The following is a 16,971-nucleotide window of genomic DNA, read 5'->3' as shown; positions in this document are numbered from 1 at the left end:
GTTTCTCCAGGTCTCTTCAACGTATACAACCGTCTTTTATTATTTTTAAACCAACTGTTAGCGATGATTAAATTATGCTGTGTGCAAAACTCTACCTGGCGGCGTAGACGTCTTAACCTTTAAAATCGCCTTGTTAATTGACAATTTTTGTTAATATTATTGGTAGTGTGAGGTCGCTTCAATATATTTAGTTTCGATAAACTAGTATTATCAATAAATATTGAACGTGTGCTTTGGTAGTCATTCATTCGGTTGCGTCTGCTATAAGTTCTTTGATGGTCGTTGTTTGTGTAGTGTACAGTAGTACACTGAATGTTGTGTATACACCGGCTGGCTGCCCTGTGTAGTGTGTGTGGTACAGTTTGGTTTCCGTTGGGAGAGGGTGGCTTAAAATGCTTGAACTATAGCTGGTGTTCAGCGTTAATTTACTCGTACGGTTAATTTGTGTGGATAAAATGTGCGGTATTAATTAGGTTGACAAACAACGTTTCTCGGGTAGGTGATAGACAATTACATTATAAGAAATGCTGAGACATCTTACAAAAAATGCTAGAGACATATTTGGCAAATTTAGTTTTAAAAATCTGGTGAATACCTGTGAGCTACGCAAGGTCAGTTCATGTATAATCAAGTCGAGAGGAGCAACTTCATATTATGCAGATAGTTTACAAAATAGGAAATACGTCAACAACCGCCTTGGTGATGCAGGCGTCAATACCAATAGCGAAGATGGATTTGGACGAAATAAAAAAGATTCATGGACAGATTCCATACACTTGGAGCATTCTGCACTTGAATTTTTGGGATGGGTAAGTTTTCTATGCTTACTGTTTTTGAATATAACAGTGTTGAATCGTTATTTCGAGTGTGAGTAACAAATTCGTGTAAATATTTTAAAGAGGTAAAGACAAAATGTTAGCGCTGGCTTTATGATATTCTGCATATTACCAATAGTCTTCCATTCTCAGAAAGCGTGCTCTTTGTCTTTCAGGCATTCTGCGTGTCAGTTGAACTGACAATTTCTTAGGTTTTTAATATTTTCTAAAACAAAAACAAATTTGCCCCTACTATACTATGAACTTTTAAATATACTAAGTTTAAAACATATAATAACATTGAGTCAGAGCTGTTCACCAAATTTAGACACCATCAGCCAGAAAATGTGATAGTGTCTTCCACTGGAATAGTGTTAGAGATGAGAGACTGAGCGGTAAGTTACATAAAGCCTAGGTTAGGTTAGCATGTAATAACTCTGGGGGGGGGGGGGATTCATATGAAATTAAGGCCGGCTGAAGTGGCCGCGCGGTTCTGGCGCTGCAGTCTGGAACCGCGAGACCGCTACGGTCACAGGTTCGAATCCTGCCTCGGGCATGGATGTGTGTGATGTCCTTAGGTTAGTTAGGTTTAACTAGTTCTGAGTTCTAGGGGACTAATGACCTCCGCAGTTGAGTCCCATAGAGCTCAGAGCCATTTGAACCATTTTTTGAAATTAAGGTTGTAATAATGGATGAATTCTAAGTGTAGTCCAAAGGTTTAAGTTAGCTCTATAATTAATGCGATTTAAAAACCAAAGTTTCGAAGTTAATTCAGAATACCTGTTTTACATAATACATAAATCTGGAAGATTAGTTTGATGCAGATTATGTACCGTTACATATAGTTCTATATTACGTAAACAATGAAAAATAATCAAATTAGCCAGGGGAAGGGGTAGAACACGACTTTCCATCCCCACTTAATTTTGCTATTGACCCTCCGATGGTTCACTGCCTAACTACATACATTATTATCTTTTGCATGAAATTGGTGTTTTTTTCCCCCGCAAGGACGTTTCATGTAGCATCTGTGAAAGGCATGTTATTATTTTTTTAGAAATATGTATTACTTAAGCTTGTTTCCTGACATAGCCTGCATGCTTCAGGATCTCCTCCCTATGGATCTCTGAATGAAAAGGTACATTTAATCTAATTTTCGACCATCCTTTCAGGTTTAGATTGGACAGCACTAGGAATTACACGAGGAAAGTATTTCATTTTCTATATTTGTTTCGGGGAAATTTCCTCATTGCAGTGATGGGCCAACCTTTAGTATTGTTGTGTTGTGTATCAGAATATAGGCTTAAAACACTCACACATGGGTTGAACTATCTAATAAGTAAGAGGTTTGATAATATACTATGCCAGTCCATTCAAATTTGCCATTTTAGAAGGTTAACTACCTCCATTTGTCACATGTTGTCATTTAATAAGACGCATGGTAGTCTTAAAAAGTAACTATTAGCTATAAATGTTTCAGACTTACACAGTCACGATATATAAGAATATCGTGTCCTATTGCAGCAGAGTCTGCTTAAGTCAAAACACAGAGCAACGTCAACAACATCCACTGTTTGTGTATCATCAGTTTTATTTTCATGCTGCAAATAAAGTGAAGGAAGCTGTAAAAGAAATTGAAACACACATGAATGTTTCATGTAGAAACAGGTCACAATAGTATCACAAGCTCACTGCATCGATTTAGGTAAAGTGGATAAACTTGGAGAGGAAAATGGTGAACAATTACCCCACAGCACGACCACCACTGGGTCATTCCACATGAAGTTGCCTAAGGCTCCCAGCTCAACCATCTTCAGTTTTGATGAAATTTGTACAGTATGTACCTGAGGGTGCAAAGTTTCAGGATCGCCTATAACTTGGTTGAGATGCTACAGCCACTTTTGTGAAGACCACTTTTACAAGCGACCGAAAAGTTGTGAAGAAATCTTCAGGTCTGGCATTCCACTGTTCCTAATGCAAAAGAGCTAGACTCTTGCTTATGGGTATAGTGGTACAACTTCTTGTGCTATACACACAAATGATGGAAGTAGAGTTCAGAAAGCAATGCATTTGGCATAGTCTCAGTTCAAAGTGGGCAACACATCATGTCGCGAGAAATTTGTCCCGTATTTTAATGGGACATAAGTAGCGGAGAAAGTGCGCTATGGACCTGGTCTTTTGCTAAACTGCTGTCTGTCTGGGAGTTTAGTATATCGCAAATCTGGGTCTGGCTTGTGTGTTTAATTACTGTGCTACCATGCTGTAAATTTGCTGAAAAACATGAATGTATCAAAATATATCTGTGTTCAAAGTCGTGTATCTCAAAATGGACACCTACCACATTACATTCATTAGCAGCATTTAACAGAGCATATTTTATACTATTAGAAAAACATATTTTCATTTTGGTGTCTCTTTGGGTAAGGTGCAAAAATTGCACCTAAACTATTGAATTTTTTTGTAATTTGAGAAAAATCCTTGCATTGCTCCATGGTGGCTACGCCATTACCAATCTCAGTGATTGGTAGCCCCATTGCCAAGGGACCTTGCCCAATAGCCATGCAAAGTCAGCCACAGGTAGGTTTCTTTACTGCAGGTTCCCAAACCGAAATGTGAGCATCTAACAGGTTGTCAAGCCTGAATGTGGGTATCTAGCAGGTTCCCAAATGTGAATGTGGGTATCAAACAGGTTCCCGAGCCTTGATTGGGTCTCTTTGTGTTTCCCAAGCCATAATGCAGAATTTTTCAGTCATTAAATGCTTTAAATTTGTTGCTGATGTCCAAAACTAGTGTTGCAGCAAACTGTATTGCCGCCCCGTCATTGAAGCATCTGGAACTGTTATGACTGTAATTATCTGTTGTTCTGGAATGCAGCATATGTCTCTTCTAACTGGCCAGTGAAATGATTGAGCAGCTCCATGAGGATTCATGAAATTAATAAAGGCATCTTTTTCTTCACATGAAAGTTCAAATATTTTCTATCCACCATTTTCCACCATAAATGCAAGTGACATACTGGCCAGGCTGTAGTTCAGTAATGGCAACATGTTTAGTAGCAACTTTAGTGCACTGACAACTCTTCATCATAAAAATATTCTGTAACTCTTGCCATCACAGCCTCGGGAAGCTTTATCCCACATTTACCTTGGCTATGCCAATATTCCCTGTTCAGCTTTTAAATTTCTAGCCTTACTTACCATTCTTTCTGAAAAACAAAATTCTTCCATAGTCTTTTTGATAGACCAGCTTTGGGGAACTAAGGTCAAAGTTTGAATTTCCTCGTTATGATTTGATATATGTAATTTGTCTTTCAATACTTGGATCAGCTGACTGTAATCTGAACGAGTCAAGCATTGCTTGCTTGCGGATGGTTGCTCCAGTTCACTGGGATCATGTCCTCCCACTTCTGCAACTTTCTTAATAATTGCACCTTCAGCTTGATGTATTTTTCACTTTGCATATCCTTTTGTATCCCTTGCATCAATTCGTTGAAATTTTGATGGTGATATTCCAACAGCTGTTAAGCTTGTAATCAAATTGTGAGCAACATTAGTCTCGTCATCTTCATCTGACTGAGATGTAACTTCCATCTGTGAATATTACAGTGTATCAAATTCTTCTCAACAGTAAGGGCACTTTTTTTGGCTTGGTTTAATACCAGACACAGTTTTCCTTTTTAGTAGGTCAACTGTTTCTATGTTGATAGAGTGCAAACTTTTTTGTGCGGTGTGGTTTTTCTTACTAAACGGATTGCGGCACGATCTTTGCAAAAATTCTTGTAGGAGTAAAGTGTCATGGTGGTAGCATAGTTGAGCATTTTCGGTAGGGTGTAAACCATTCCGTCTAGTAAGTAGTTGTTGTTCTTTTAAGGAAAGTTCCTTTACAGCTTTTTGTCCTTTTAAGACACTGTATGTTATTAAATGGCATGGGGAATCAGTAGTTCCAAAACTGCACACAATAACTTGATCTTGGGTCATTTCATGTCAAGTCATCCAGGCCATGACACCCATTACCTAGTTGTGAACTGAGATTCTGTGTACTGCTTTTGTATCTTATATTGAACTTTGGCCAATTTTATTTATTTATTTCTTACACCATGGATCCAACTGCGAGAATTTCACATGGATGTGTTGTTGTTGTGGTCTTCAGTCCCGAGACTGGTATGATGCAGCTCTCCATGCTACTCTATCCTGTGCAAGCTTCTTCATCTCCCAGTACCTACTGCAACCTACTTCTGAATCTGCTTAGTGTGTTCATCTCTTGGTCTCCCTCTACGATTTTTACCCTCCACGCTGCCCTCCAATACTAAACAGGTGATCCCTCTATGCCTCAGAACATGTCCTACCAACCTATCCCTTCTTCTAGTCAAGTTGTGCCACAAACTTCTCTTCTCCCCAATCCTATTCAATACTTCCTCATTAGTTATGTGATCTACCCATCTAATCTTCAGCATTCTTCTGTAGCACCACATTTCGAAAGCTTCTATTCTCTTCTTGTCCAAACTATTTATCGTCCATGTTTCACTTCCACTCATGGCTACACTTCATACAAATACTTTCAGAAACGACTTCCTGACACTTAAACCTATACTCGATGTTAACAAATTTCTCTTCTTCAGAAATGCTTTCCTTGCCATTGCCAATCTACATTTTATATCCTCTCTACTTCGACCATCATCAGTTATTTTGCTCCCCAAATAGCAAAACTCCTTTACTACTTTACGTGTCTTCTTTCCTAGTCTAATTCCCTCAGCATCACCTGACTCAATTCGACTGCATTCCATTATCCTTGTTTTGCTTTTGTTGATGTTCATCTTATATCCTCCTTTCAAGACACTGTCCATTCCGTTCAACTGCTCTTCCAAGTCCTTTGCTGTCTCTGACAGAATTACAATGTCATCGGTGAACCTTAAGGTTTTTATTTCTGCTCCATGGATTTTAATACCTACTCCGAATTTTTCGTTTGTTTCCTTTACTGCTTGCTCAATATACAGATTGAATAACATTGGGGAGAGGCTACAGCCCTGTCTCACTCCCTTCCCAACCACTGCTTCCCTTTCATGTCCCTGAACTCTTATAACTGCCATCTGGTTTTTGTACAAATTGTAAATAGCTTTTCGCTCCCTATATTTTACCCCTGCCACCTTCAGAATTTGAAAGAGAGTATTCCAGTCAACATTGTCAAAAGCTTTCTCTAAGTCTACAAATGCTAGAAACGTAGGTTTGCCTTTCCTTAATCTTTCTTCTAAGATAAGTCGTAGGGTCAGTATTGCCTCACGTGTTCCAATATTTCAACGGAATCCAAACTGTGATCTTCCCTGAGGTCGGCTTCTACCAGTTTTTCCATTCATCTGTAAAGAATTCGCGTTAATATTTTGCAGCTGTGACTTATTAAACTGATAGTTCGGTAATTCTCACATCTGTCAACACCTGCTTTCTTTGGGATTGGAATTATTATATTCTTCTTGAAGTCTGAGGGTATTTCGCCTGTCTCATACATCTTGCTCACCAGATGGTAGAGTTTTGTCAGGACTGGCTCTCCCAAGGCTGTCAGTAGTTCTAACGGAATGTTGTCTACTCCCGGAGCTTTGTTGCGACTCGGGTCTTTCAGTGCTCTGTCAAACTCTTCACGCAGTATCATATCTTCCATTTCATCTTCATCTACATCGTCTTCCATTTCCATAATATTGTCCTCAAGAACATCGCCCTTGTATAGACCCTCTATGTACACCTTTCTGCTTTCCCTTCTTTGCTTAGAACTGGGTATCCATCTGAGCTCTTGATATTCATGCAAGTGGTTCTCTTTTCTCCAAAGGTCTCTTTAATTTTCTTGTAGGCAGTATCTATCTTACCCCTAGTGAGATAAGCCTCTACATCCTTACATTTGTCCTCTAGCCATCCCTGCTTAGCCATTTTGCACTTCCTATCGATTTCATTTTTGAGACGTTTGTATTCCTTTTTGCCTGCTTCATTTACTGCATTTTTATATTTTCTCCTTTCATCAATTAAATTCAATATTTCTTCTGTTACCCAAGGATTTCTACTAGCCCTCATCTTTTTACCTAGTTCCTCCTCTGCTGCCTTCACCATTTATCCCTCAAAGCTACCCATTCTTCTTCTACTGTATTTCTTTCCCCCATTCCTGTCAATTGTTCCCTTATGCTCTCCCTGAAACTCTGTACAACCTCTGGTTCTTTCAGTTTATCCAGGTCCCATCTCCTTAAATTCCCGCCTTTTTGCAGTTTCTTCAGTTTTAATCTACAGTTCATAACCAATAGATTGTGGTCGGAGTCCACATCTGCCCCTGGAAATGTCTTACAATTTAAAACCTGGTTCCTAAATCTGTCTTACCATTATATAATCTATCTGAAACCTGTCAGTATCTCCAGGCTTCTTCCATGTATACGATCTTCTTTTATGATTCTTGAACCAAGTGTTAGCTATGATTAGGTTTTGCTCTGTGCAAAATTCTACCAGGCAGCTTCCTCTTTCGTTTCTTACCCCCAATCCATATTCACCTACTACGTTTTCTTCTCTCCCTTTTCCTACTGATGAATTCCAGTCACCCATGACTATTAAATTTTCATCTCCCTTCACTATCTGAATAATTTTTTATTTCATCATACATCTCTTCAATTTCTTCATCTGCAGAGCTAGTTGGCATACAAACTTGTGCTACTGTGGTAGGTGTGGGCTTCGTGGATGTAGTGTGTGTCAATTTTTACATTGTCAATGGCAAGTACTTATACACTGTTTACAAGTAAAGATTAGAAAGTTACGTTACTACTACAATGATCCATAACACAATATGATGAAATGAGAAACCTTACGCCTCCAGATTACAAAGTATAAAACATAGTAGATTAAATATGAAAAAGGTCATATAACCCAGATAATTAAATATAAGCAGTTAACACTAAAAGTGTTACATATATGGCAAGAATGTACAGCTTAATGTTCAATTTATACGATAATCCATCTATTTTAAGGCAGTTTCTCACTGTGTTTCATAAACTCTTTCAAACTGTAAAATGACATGGCTAAAAGAAATTGCCTCAGAAGCTCTTTAAATGTAGATTTGTTGGCTATTTCACATTTGATTTCTGGAGGAAGAGCATTAAATAACTTTATACCAGAGTACTGTACACCATTGTGCACAACCTTCAAATTTTTACCTTCAGTGTGGAAATCATGTTTCTTCCTTGTGTTGTACTGATGGTATTCACTGTTACATTTGTATAAATCAGTGTTTTTACTTATGAAACACATAAGTGAATATATGTATTGAGAAGTAGTTGTAAGAATTCCCAGATTCTGGAATAGGCTTATGTAACTGCATCTAGGGTCTACACTACACATCACTCTTACAACATGCTTCTGAGCAATGAATGTTTTCTTTGCAAGAGGTTGATTTCCCCAGAAAATAATTTTATATGCCACCAAAGGAATGGAAGTAACCATAGTATGCTGCTTTTTAAATTTTGAAATGTTTTCTGGCAGTATACCATCTAGCGAGATATCAAGAGTTTCAGAATACTTCTCAACAATCTCTTTACTCAGAACTACTCTCATTGGAGCAATGTTACTACACTGCCTCACTGATAAGTGTTTTGTGCATGCTTGGGGATGACTTAGCCCAGTCTAAGCTAGGAAGGTGGGAAGTCCCAAACTTATTTACCTTCCGTCTCATTTTATCCAACAAAATTTTACTGCTCGCTCTTCGATCAAACAAATCGAATCGGTACCCCCAGGCACCCATTTGAATCTCACAATTACACAGTTGCTTTTCTTCGTATGAAGTAAAAACTATTCATCCTCCAGGTTTCTCCCAGTGCGTATTTTTCATTTTATAGCACAAGGTCCCTGTACGTGTTTTGAATATTTGGGAGACTTTGTTTGATGACATCATCTTTCGCAAAGAGAACAATAGTACTCGAGAAAATTGTAATCTCGTAAAAGAGTTGTTGCAACGCTCATAATTGTTTTTAAATTAAGAATCAGTTCTGTACATCTACCATTCCTAAATCCGGCTTGGTACTCTTCTATATTAGATCCTACTTGTCTCTCTATTCTATTTTGCTTTATATACATTCTGTTGGTAGCAATTGCTGAAAGTTTGATGCAATGCATTACTTCAAAGCAAACTGTAAAAATTTGAAAATTGGCTGCAGTTTTTAAAGAAAATATGGTATGCTGACAGTTTTTTTCCCTGAATATCCTTTCGGACATGTAGTTTGTGAAAACATGTTAGAGTTGCCCAATTAAATTTTTGTAAATTAATTTTAATTAATGTTATTCTAATTTATAAAAATATTTTGGACAATTGTCACCCCCCCCCCCCCAAAAAAAATAATAGTTTTACCGCCCAAAAAAATCAGTTTTGAAAAATGAATGGCACTGTCCTGGAGAGAAATACACTTACTACCCAAGAGACATTAACAAGATAAGTACACATAACAATATCCAAATTGAACATAAATTGCAGTACATTACATGACATATGAACACCTTCTTACTTGTGCCATAACCAAATTAAGTGAATGTAAAAATACATAGCATTTTGTTTATAATATTTAAGTGTTTTGTCAAAAGCCAATATTGTCAACACTGCACAAAATGGTGGTGCTGCCGTCTGCATTAAAGTTGATTCGAAATTACACATGTGACATAACACTTTGATGCTCAGATATATATAATTTTTTTGAGAACCACTTTTGTTCCATCAACTTCGAGGACTCTTTGCTCAGAGAATAAGTATGGCAAGTTGCAGTGGTGATACCAACTTCGCTCAGAATACGAGGTGCGACAATAAAGTAATGAGGCTGATGTGAAAAAAATGTTGCTTACCGTTTTAGTCAAGTTTAGTGTTGTCTCCTTCAAAGTAGTTCCCTTGTGACTGCACACACTTTTTTCAGTGCTTCTACCATTCATGGCAACATTTCTGGAACTCATTTTCTGTAATATCCTCCAAGACCCTCGTCACAGCTTTTTGGACATCTTGTGTTGTTTGAAAATGGTGTCCCTTGACCGCCATTTTGACTCTTGGAAATAGGAAAGAGTCACACGGAGTGATATCTGGTGAATAAGGTGGCTGTGGTATTACTGAAATTTGTTTTGAGGTTAAAAATTGCTGTACTGACAGAGCAGTATGGGACCATTTTTGCACAAATCTTTCTCATACCAAGATCATCAGTTATTATTAGACGAAACATTTCTCAATTGATGTTCAGTTCTTCTGCAATCATTTTCACGGATAATCTTCGATCAGATTGTACGAGTTCACGCACCCTGGCCAAGTTGACATCCGTCCGTGAGGTTGATGGTCGTCCACTGTGGTCTTCATCTTCAACATTCGTTCTGCTTTCACTAAACATTTTATGCCAACAAAAAAACTTGAGCTCTTGACATAACCTCCTCTCCAAAACTCTTCTGAAGCTTGCCATAAGTTGTCGTAGCGTTTTCACCCAATTTAATGCAAAAAGAAATGGCATACCGTTGTGCAATATTATGCGGTTCAATTTCCACGACGAACGACACAAACATGTGTTAACTTATTACAGCACAACTCACGACTGAGCAGTTGCATCGATGTGCCGCTTGGACTAGAAGCAGCTTATAGACCAAGGTCAAAGATATTGTGCCTACGCAAGCCTGCAGGGTTGCTACATCTTACAAAGAAAATCAGTCTCGTTACTTTATTGTCACACCTCGTATGAGAGAAAGAAACATCAAACATAATTATCAGTTCAATAGAATGGGAGTGGTCCACGAGGATGCGTGAACCCTACTGTAACATCTCCTTCACAATTCACCTTCTCAAGAGCTCCCAAATACCAAGAACAGTCATATGCACATGCAACGTAGCAGTTGGGCTGCACAAGGCATTAGTGGTGGAAGTGCATCTGAGAAATCATGCACGGTGCTAAAATCCGTATCACAGCTCAGCCTTTTTGCTCCAATCTTGGTTGGTGATATTGGTACAATGTGATGCATAGATCGTGTTCCAGGAATTGTTTTTGCACTTGTGAAGTGCTGAGAAAGATAATGTCTGACTTATGGCATTTCATCTTTTGAAATATTGAGAACTGAGGTGCCTTGCAGGTTCCCGCAATAGAATTCAATTACCTGTGAAGTTGTAAGTATTTGATCTTTCTAAACTCTTTGGAAACTTGTTTTTGTGACAAGTGCCACCAATACCATCACAGGGATATTTGCCATGGCTGGTAGCAAAAAAGGACCAGCTGCACTTTATGTTAAAGTCATGTTCATGGTAGCAGATATTTCTGAAATTCTTAATAATTTTTATATTGTGCACCACAACAACAGCGAAATATTCAACATACCCAAGATGAATTCCTGGAAATTCACACTTTAAAAAAAATTCAGTACAGTCTTCTGAGTCTGGTACACCAATGCAACATCATGTTCTAGATCATCAGAAAAAATACAAATACTTTTTGCTTCAGCTGTTTGTCCTTTTTGTAATATACATGGGCAGTGTGAACAGTGCAGCTGCCATTGTTCCACTAGTACCCCTGTACTTCATCTTGAACAACAAACTTGAGATTTTCACTGAAATCCGTTAAAATTAACACTGATCCTTCATCAAGTGTTTCCTTCTTCATTTTCAGATAATCGGATTTTTATTGAGAAATAAGAGTGTGGAGTAAGTTTTTCAATTTTATTAATTAGTTTTTACAGAATTTTGATACAGAAGCAATTTGAACACTGTCATTCTATCGATTGATACCCATTGGCTGCACTAAACCACCTAATTAGGATCATAGTCTTCCATTGCATTTTGTAAGTGTGTTTGATGCAATGAACTGGTGGGACATTTTTCGCACAGATGAAACTTATAGGTTCAGTTACTGGTGGGACATTTTTCGCACAGATGAAACTTATAGGTTCAGTTACTTATATCACATGTTACTATTTTAATTATATCTTGGTATGTTTCCTTAGTAGAAATGGAATTTAGAAGCAATTTAAAGTTTTGGTGGTAAATGCACACACATACAGTATGTACTCCTGATGATCCTGCAAGTATACACTGTTTTGGTCGAAGAGAAGCAAATTTTGAGAATCCTTCTTTGTCTTCAATATACTTTTTTAATAGAGAGAATACAGTTCAGTTAAATTACTTAAAACAAGACACTTTTGTTATAGGTATTTTTGCTGGTGCTCACTTTGTCTTTTTTTTCCCCAGGCATTATTCTTGTGTTTTCGTCATCCAAATAAAAACTCTTTACTTTTTGCACTGTATCATCTGGCAATGTTTTTTCTTTTCTGCTCACACATCGATAAAATATCCTTCTCCATAACCCCCTGCAGGTCCGGGGTTAGAATAGGCCCGAGGTGCTCCTTCCTGTCATAAGAAGCAACTAAAAGAAGTCTCACATTTTGGACTTCACGTGGTAGCCCCCTGTAGAGTTTGACCTCCATTCTTCAAAATTTTTCCAAAGAGCGAGCCAGTTGGGGAAGGGCATCATGTCCATCGTGTGCTGAGACCTTTCACATCCTTCATTGACGTGGATCTGCACTTCGGCTCATTCTCCAGCTGTTGGGCAAGGTCACCCTTCTGGGTGCATTTTCCTCCATCCACTGTGCAGGAACGTTCTCTGTGCTGACAGTGATAATGGACTTGTTTACTTGTTTGCACCTGGTAGCCAGTCCGTTGTGGTGGGGCTGCCACATATCCTATTGGTTGTAGCCCCCTGACCACACAGGGGTTCTCTGCTGATGCCTTTGCCATTAACTCCCCATGTATGCCAAGGAGTAGATGCCCGTCACCCTGGGGCATCGGAACTCCCAGTAATGGCTGTCCTGCCAGCTGGCCTTTGCTGCGGCTAGGTGGCGCCCGTGGGGAGGGCCCCTGGTCAAAGTGGGTGGCATCAGGGCGGTTGACACGCCATGAAGCATACTACATCACCTCTTGCTGGTGGTCAACCACCAGCAGTCTCCAAGCATTCAAGGGCTCAATTTAATGCATGGAAGTATAACCACAACTCGTTTCCCCCCGACAATGCCATGGGGGGAACGCCAGGCTAAGGATGACAGTGAATCTTACTCACCCCGGTACCTAGTATGTACGAGAGCTGATGGGGAATCTTTTGTGTCGATGAAGCACCAGTTTTTTGTAGAACATTTGGAGGACAATTTTGGGGAGGTGGAAGGATTGTCCAAAATGCGGCAGGGTCAGTCTTAATAAAAACAGCCTCCTCTACACAGTCACAGGCATTACTCGCTTGTGACAAGCTGAGGCTGTTTGTTACTGTCACGCCCCATAGGAACGTAAATATGGCCCAGGGTATTATTTTCCACAGGGATCTTCTTTTGCAGTCTAACAACGAGCTGCACGCCAATTTACAGTGGGGAAGTGTTCATTTTGTCTGGCGCGTCCATTGGGGTCCGAGGTATAATCAGGTTGCCACCGTTGCCTTCATGCTGGCGACACATTACCCGAGAAGGTCAAAGTGATAGTCTACCGCTGTGATGTTACGCCATATATCCCTCCCCCGATGTGGTGCTTTAAGTGCTGGAAGTTCAGCAGTATGTCTTCCCACTGTACTTCCAGCGTCACCTGTCGAGGTTATGGACAAACCTTCATGTCCCAATATTCCCTACGACTGACCTACACTGAGGCTAAGAGGAAATTTAAATGCTGCACCCTGTGCCTATGACACCTTCCTTTGCCGCCGCTACGAGAACAGTTATCGCCCCATCAGTTCCGCCAATTCCAGTCGGATCTCAGAGCCGTAAAACTACACCTGCTACATTGATGGTGGGGGCACTTCCCTCCCTGTTGCTCCTGCACACCTACTTCCCGAGCAACTCCCACCATCGGGGGCATTAGTCCCACATTCGCAGATGGGGAACTGTAAGTCTTCTTCAGCTCCTCTTGCTGTGAAGTGGTCCCTTGGCTCACTCCCTTCCCAGGATCCTACCAGTTGCAAAGCGGACACCCACCAGTGGCTGAAGCACACACAGGTAGCTGGTTGTAGGGCTTCACGGTCCTCCTCAGTCCCTGAGACTGAACCAGTGAAGCCCTCCCAGCCCGAAAAACCTAAGGAGCAGTGAGAGAAACTAAAAAAGAAAAAGACCCGCAAGAACCAAGGCACTGAGATAGTACCCACGCGACCGCTACCTACAAGCCCTGCATCTGAGGATGAAGTGGTGATTGTTGTGTCTGCTGAGGACCTAGATCTCACTGGGCCCTTAGACAAAATGGATGTTGATCGCGCAGGTACTCATCCGGTGGCAGCAGGTGATCCTGAGGCATAGACTGCCTCATTGAATGTTTCGTGCCTTCCCAGTCTCACGATAACGTCATACTCTGGTGGAATTGCTGCGGTTTTTTCCACCACCTGGCTTAGCTACAGCAACTGTTAAGCTTAATATCTGCTTTCTGCATTGCCCTCCTGGAAACCTGTTTCCCTTCAATGTGGACCCCTGCCCTCCACGGCTATAGGGGATATTACAAGAACCGTAGCAAATATAATAGTGTCAGGTGGAGTGTGCGTCTATGTCCTGAACTCGGTATGTAGTGAACCTGTGCCCCCTTCAGATGCCTCTTGAAGCTGTGGCTGTCTGGATACGGACGATGCAGGAAATAACTGTCTGCAATGTATATCTCCCTCCAGATGATGCAGTACCCCTGAACGTATTGGCTACACTGATTCATCAACTCCCTACGCCTTTCCTACTTTTGGGAGAGTTTAACGCCCATAACCCCTTGCAGGGTGGCACCGTGCTTACTGACCGAGGTAGAGGTACCGAAAATTTACTGTCTCAACTTGACCTCTACCTCCTGAATACTGGGGTCGCCACACATTTCAGTGAGGCTCATGGTATTTACTCGGCCATTGATTTATTGCTTTGCAGCCCAGGACCTCTCCCATCTGTCCACTGGAGAGCCCATGATGGCTTGTGTCGTAGTGACCACTTCCCCATCTTCCTGTCACTCCCCGCAGCGTCATGCCCATGGCCGCCTACCCAGATGGGCTTTAAACAAGACAGACGGGGAAGCTTTCACCTCTGCTGTCTCCATTGAATCTCCCCCACATGGTACCATCGATATGGTGGTTGAGCTGGTCACTCGAAAGATCGTTTCTGCAGTGGAAACCGCGGTCTCTTGTTCGTTAGGGTGCCCCCAGTGAAAGTCAGTACCTTGCTGGTCACTGGAAATTGCTGAAGCCATTAAGGAGTGCAGGGGCTCTACAGTGACATAAGCGGCACCCTTCCATAGAGCACTTAAAAGATCTTAAATGGCTCTGTGCCTGCGTTCGCCACCTTATAAAAAGACGGAAACAGGAGAAGTATGTCTCGACCATTGGGTGCGATATGTCACCTTCCCAAGTCGGGACATAGAATGGACGTGTTTTTGGGTACCAGACCCCAACAGGTGTCCCTGGCATTACCATAAATGGCGTGTTTTGTACCGAAGGAAACATGATTGCCGAGCACTATGCTCGAGCCTCTGCATCGGCAAATTACCCCCAGCCTTTCGCAACCTCAAACGGCAGATGAAAGGGAAGGTCCCCGCGTTCACTACACGCCACAAAGAACCTTATAACGCCCTGTTTACAGAGTGAGAGCTCCTCAGCATCCTTGCAGTTTGCCTTGACACAGCTAATGGACCAGATCTGATCCACAGTCAGACACTTAAACATGTTTCATCCGACTACAAGCAATATCTCCTTGTCCTCTTCAACTGAATCTGGTTAGATGGTGTCTTTCCATTGCAAAGGCGGGAGAGCACCATCAACCCAGTGCTCAAAACCAGTAAAAACCCACTTGATGTGGATAGCTATCGGTCCATCAGCCTCACCAATGTTCTTTGTAAGCTGCTAGAGCTTATGGTGAGCCAGCGGTTGTGTTGGGTCCTGGAGTCACGTGGCCTACTGGCTCCATGCCAGGGAGGTTTCCGCCAGGGTCGCTCTACCACTGATAATCTTGTGTCCCTTGAGTCTGCCATCCGAACTGCCTTTTCCATATGCAAACACCTGTTTGCCGTCGTGTTTTATTTACGAAAAGCATACAAGATTACCTGGTGACATCATATCCTTGCCACATGGTATCAGTGGGGTCTCCAGGGCCCACTCCCGATTTTTATCCAAAACTTCTTGTCGCTCCATACTTTCCGTGTCCAAGTTAGTACCCCCCATATCCAGGAGAATGGGGTCCTCCAGGACTCTGTATTGAGTGTATCTCTAGTTTTAGTGGCCATTAACGGTCCAGCAGCAACTGTAGAGCCATCCATCTCACCTTCTCTGTATGCAGACGACGTCTGCATTTCGTACTGCTCCTCCAGTACTGAGTGATGCCTACAGGGAACCATCTTCAAGGTGCAGTCATGGGCTGTAGCCCACGGCTTCCAGTTTTCAGCTGCAAAGTTGTGTCGTGCACTTGTCGGCATCGTACCGTTCATCCGGAACCAGAATGTTTCCTTAATGATGATCCACTCACTGTAGTGGAGACATATCAACTCTTAGGACTGGTTTTCGACGTCCGATTGACTTGGCTTCCTCACCTTCGTCAACTTAAGTGGAAGTGCTGGCAACACCTCAATGTCCTCTGCTGCCTGAGCAACACCAACTGGGGTGCAGATCACTCTACGCCTTTCAATCCTGTCTTGATTATGGTAGTCTGGTTTATGGTTCAGCGGCACCCCCAGCGTTGCGTTTACTCGACCCAATGCACCACTGTGGTGTTTGCGTAGCAACAGGAGCTTTTAGGGTGAGTCCAGTGACCAGCATCCTGGTGGAGGCCGGAGTCCCTCCATTGACAGTCAGGCGTGCACAACTGCTGGCCAGTTACGTTGCACACATTCATAGTTCTCCTGAGCACCCGAATTATCGTCTCATTCTCCCAACCACTGCAGTTCGTCTCCCCCATCAGCGGCCCGGGTCAGGACTTACGATAGTGGTTCACGTCCAGTCCCTTCTGTCTGAACTGGAGTCCTTCCCTTTACCACCTCCACTTGAGGTCCATTCACTTACACCTCCATGGTGTAAACCTTGGCCAAAGCTTCGCCTGGACCTTTCACGTGGCCCCAAGGACCCCATTAACCCTGCGGCTCTTCGCTGTCATTTCCTCTTGATTCTCAACATGTACCTGGCCCACCAGTTTACACAAACATCTCAGTGGCTGGTGGT

At 41.6% G+C, this 16,971-nt stretch overlaps 1 protein-coding gene across 1 annotated transcript in view; it reads left to right on the top strand.

Annotated features, from left to right (window-relative positions):
* The first annotated feature begins 250 nt into the window (after positions 1–250).
* The window catches only part of LOC126248005 (uncharacterized), a 40,807-nt gene continuing 24,086 nt past the window's right edge, over positions 251–16,971 (top strand). Inside the window, exon 1 of the mRNA XM_049948586.1 lies at positions 251–809. Within this exon, the coding sequence (XP_049804543.1) occupies positions 525–809 (285 nt within the window). The 5' untranslated portion in view covers positions 251–524. The remainder of the gene's footprint in view (positions 810–16,971) is intronic.

This window comes from Schistocerca nitens, chromosome 3 (genome assembly GCF_023898315.1).
Source record: "Schistocerca nitens isolate TAMUIC-IGC-003100 chromosome 3, iqSchNite1.1, whole genome shotgun sequence".
Lineage (NCBI taxonomy): Eukaryota > Metazoa > Arthropoda > Insecta > Orthoptera > Acrididae > Schistocerca > Schistocerca nitens.
Note: the sequence above shows the minus strand (reverse complement) of the source record. Positions and strands in the feature narration are given on the sequence as shown.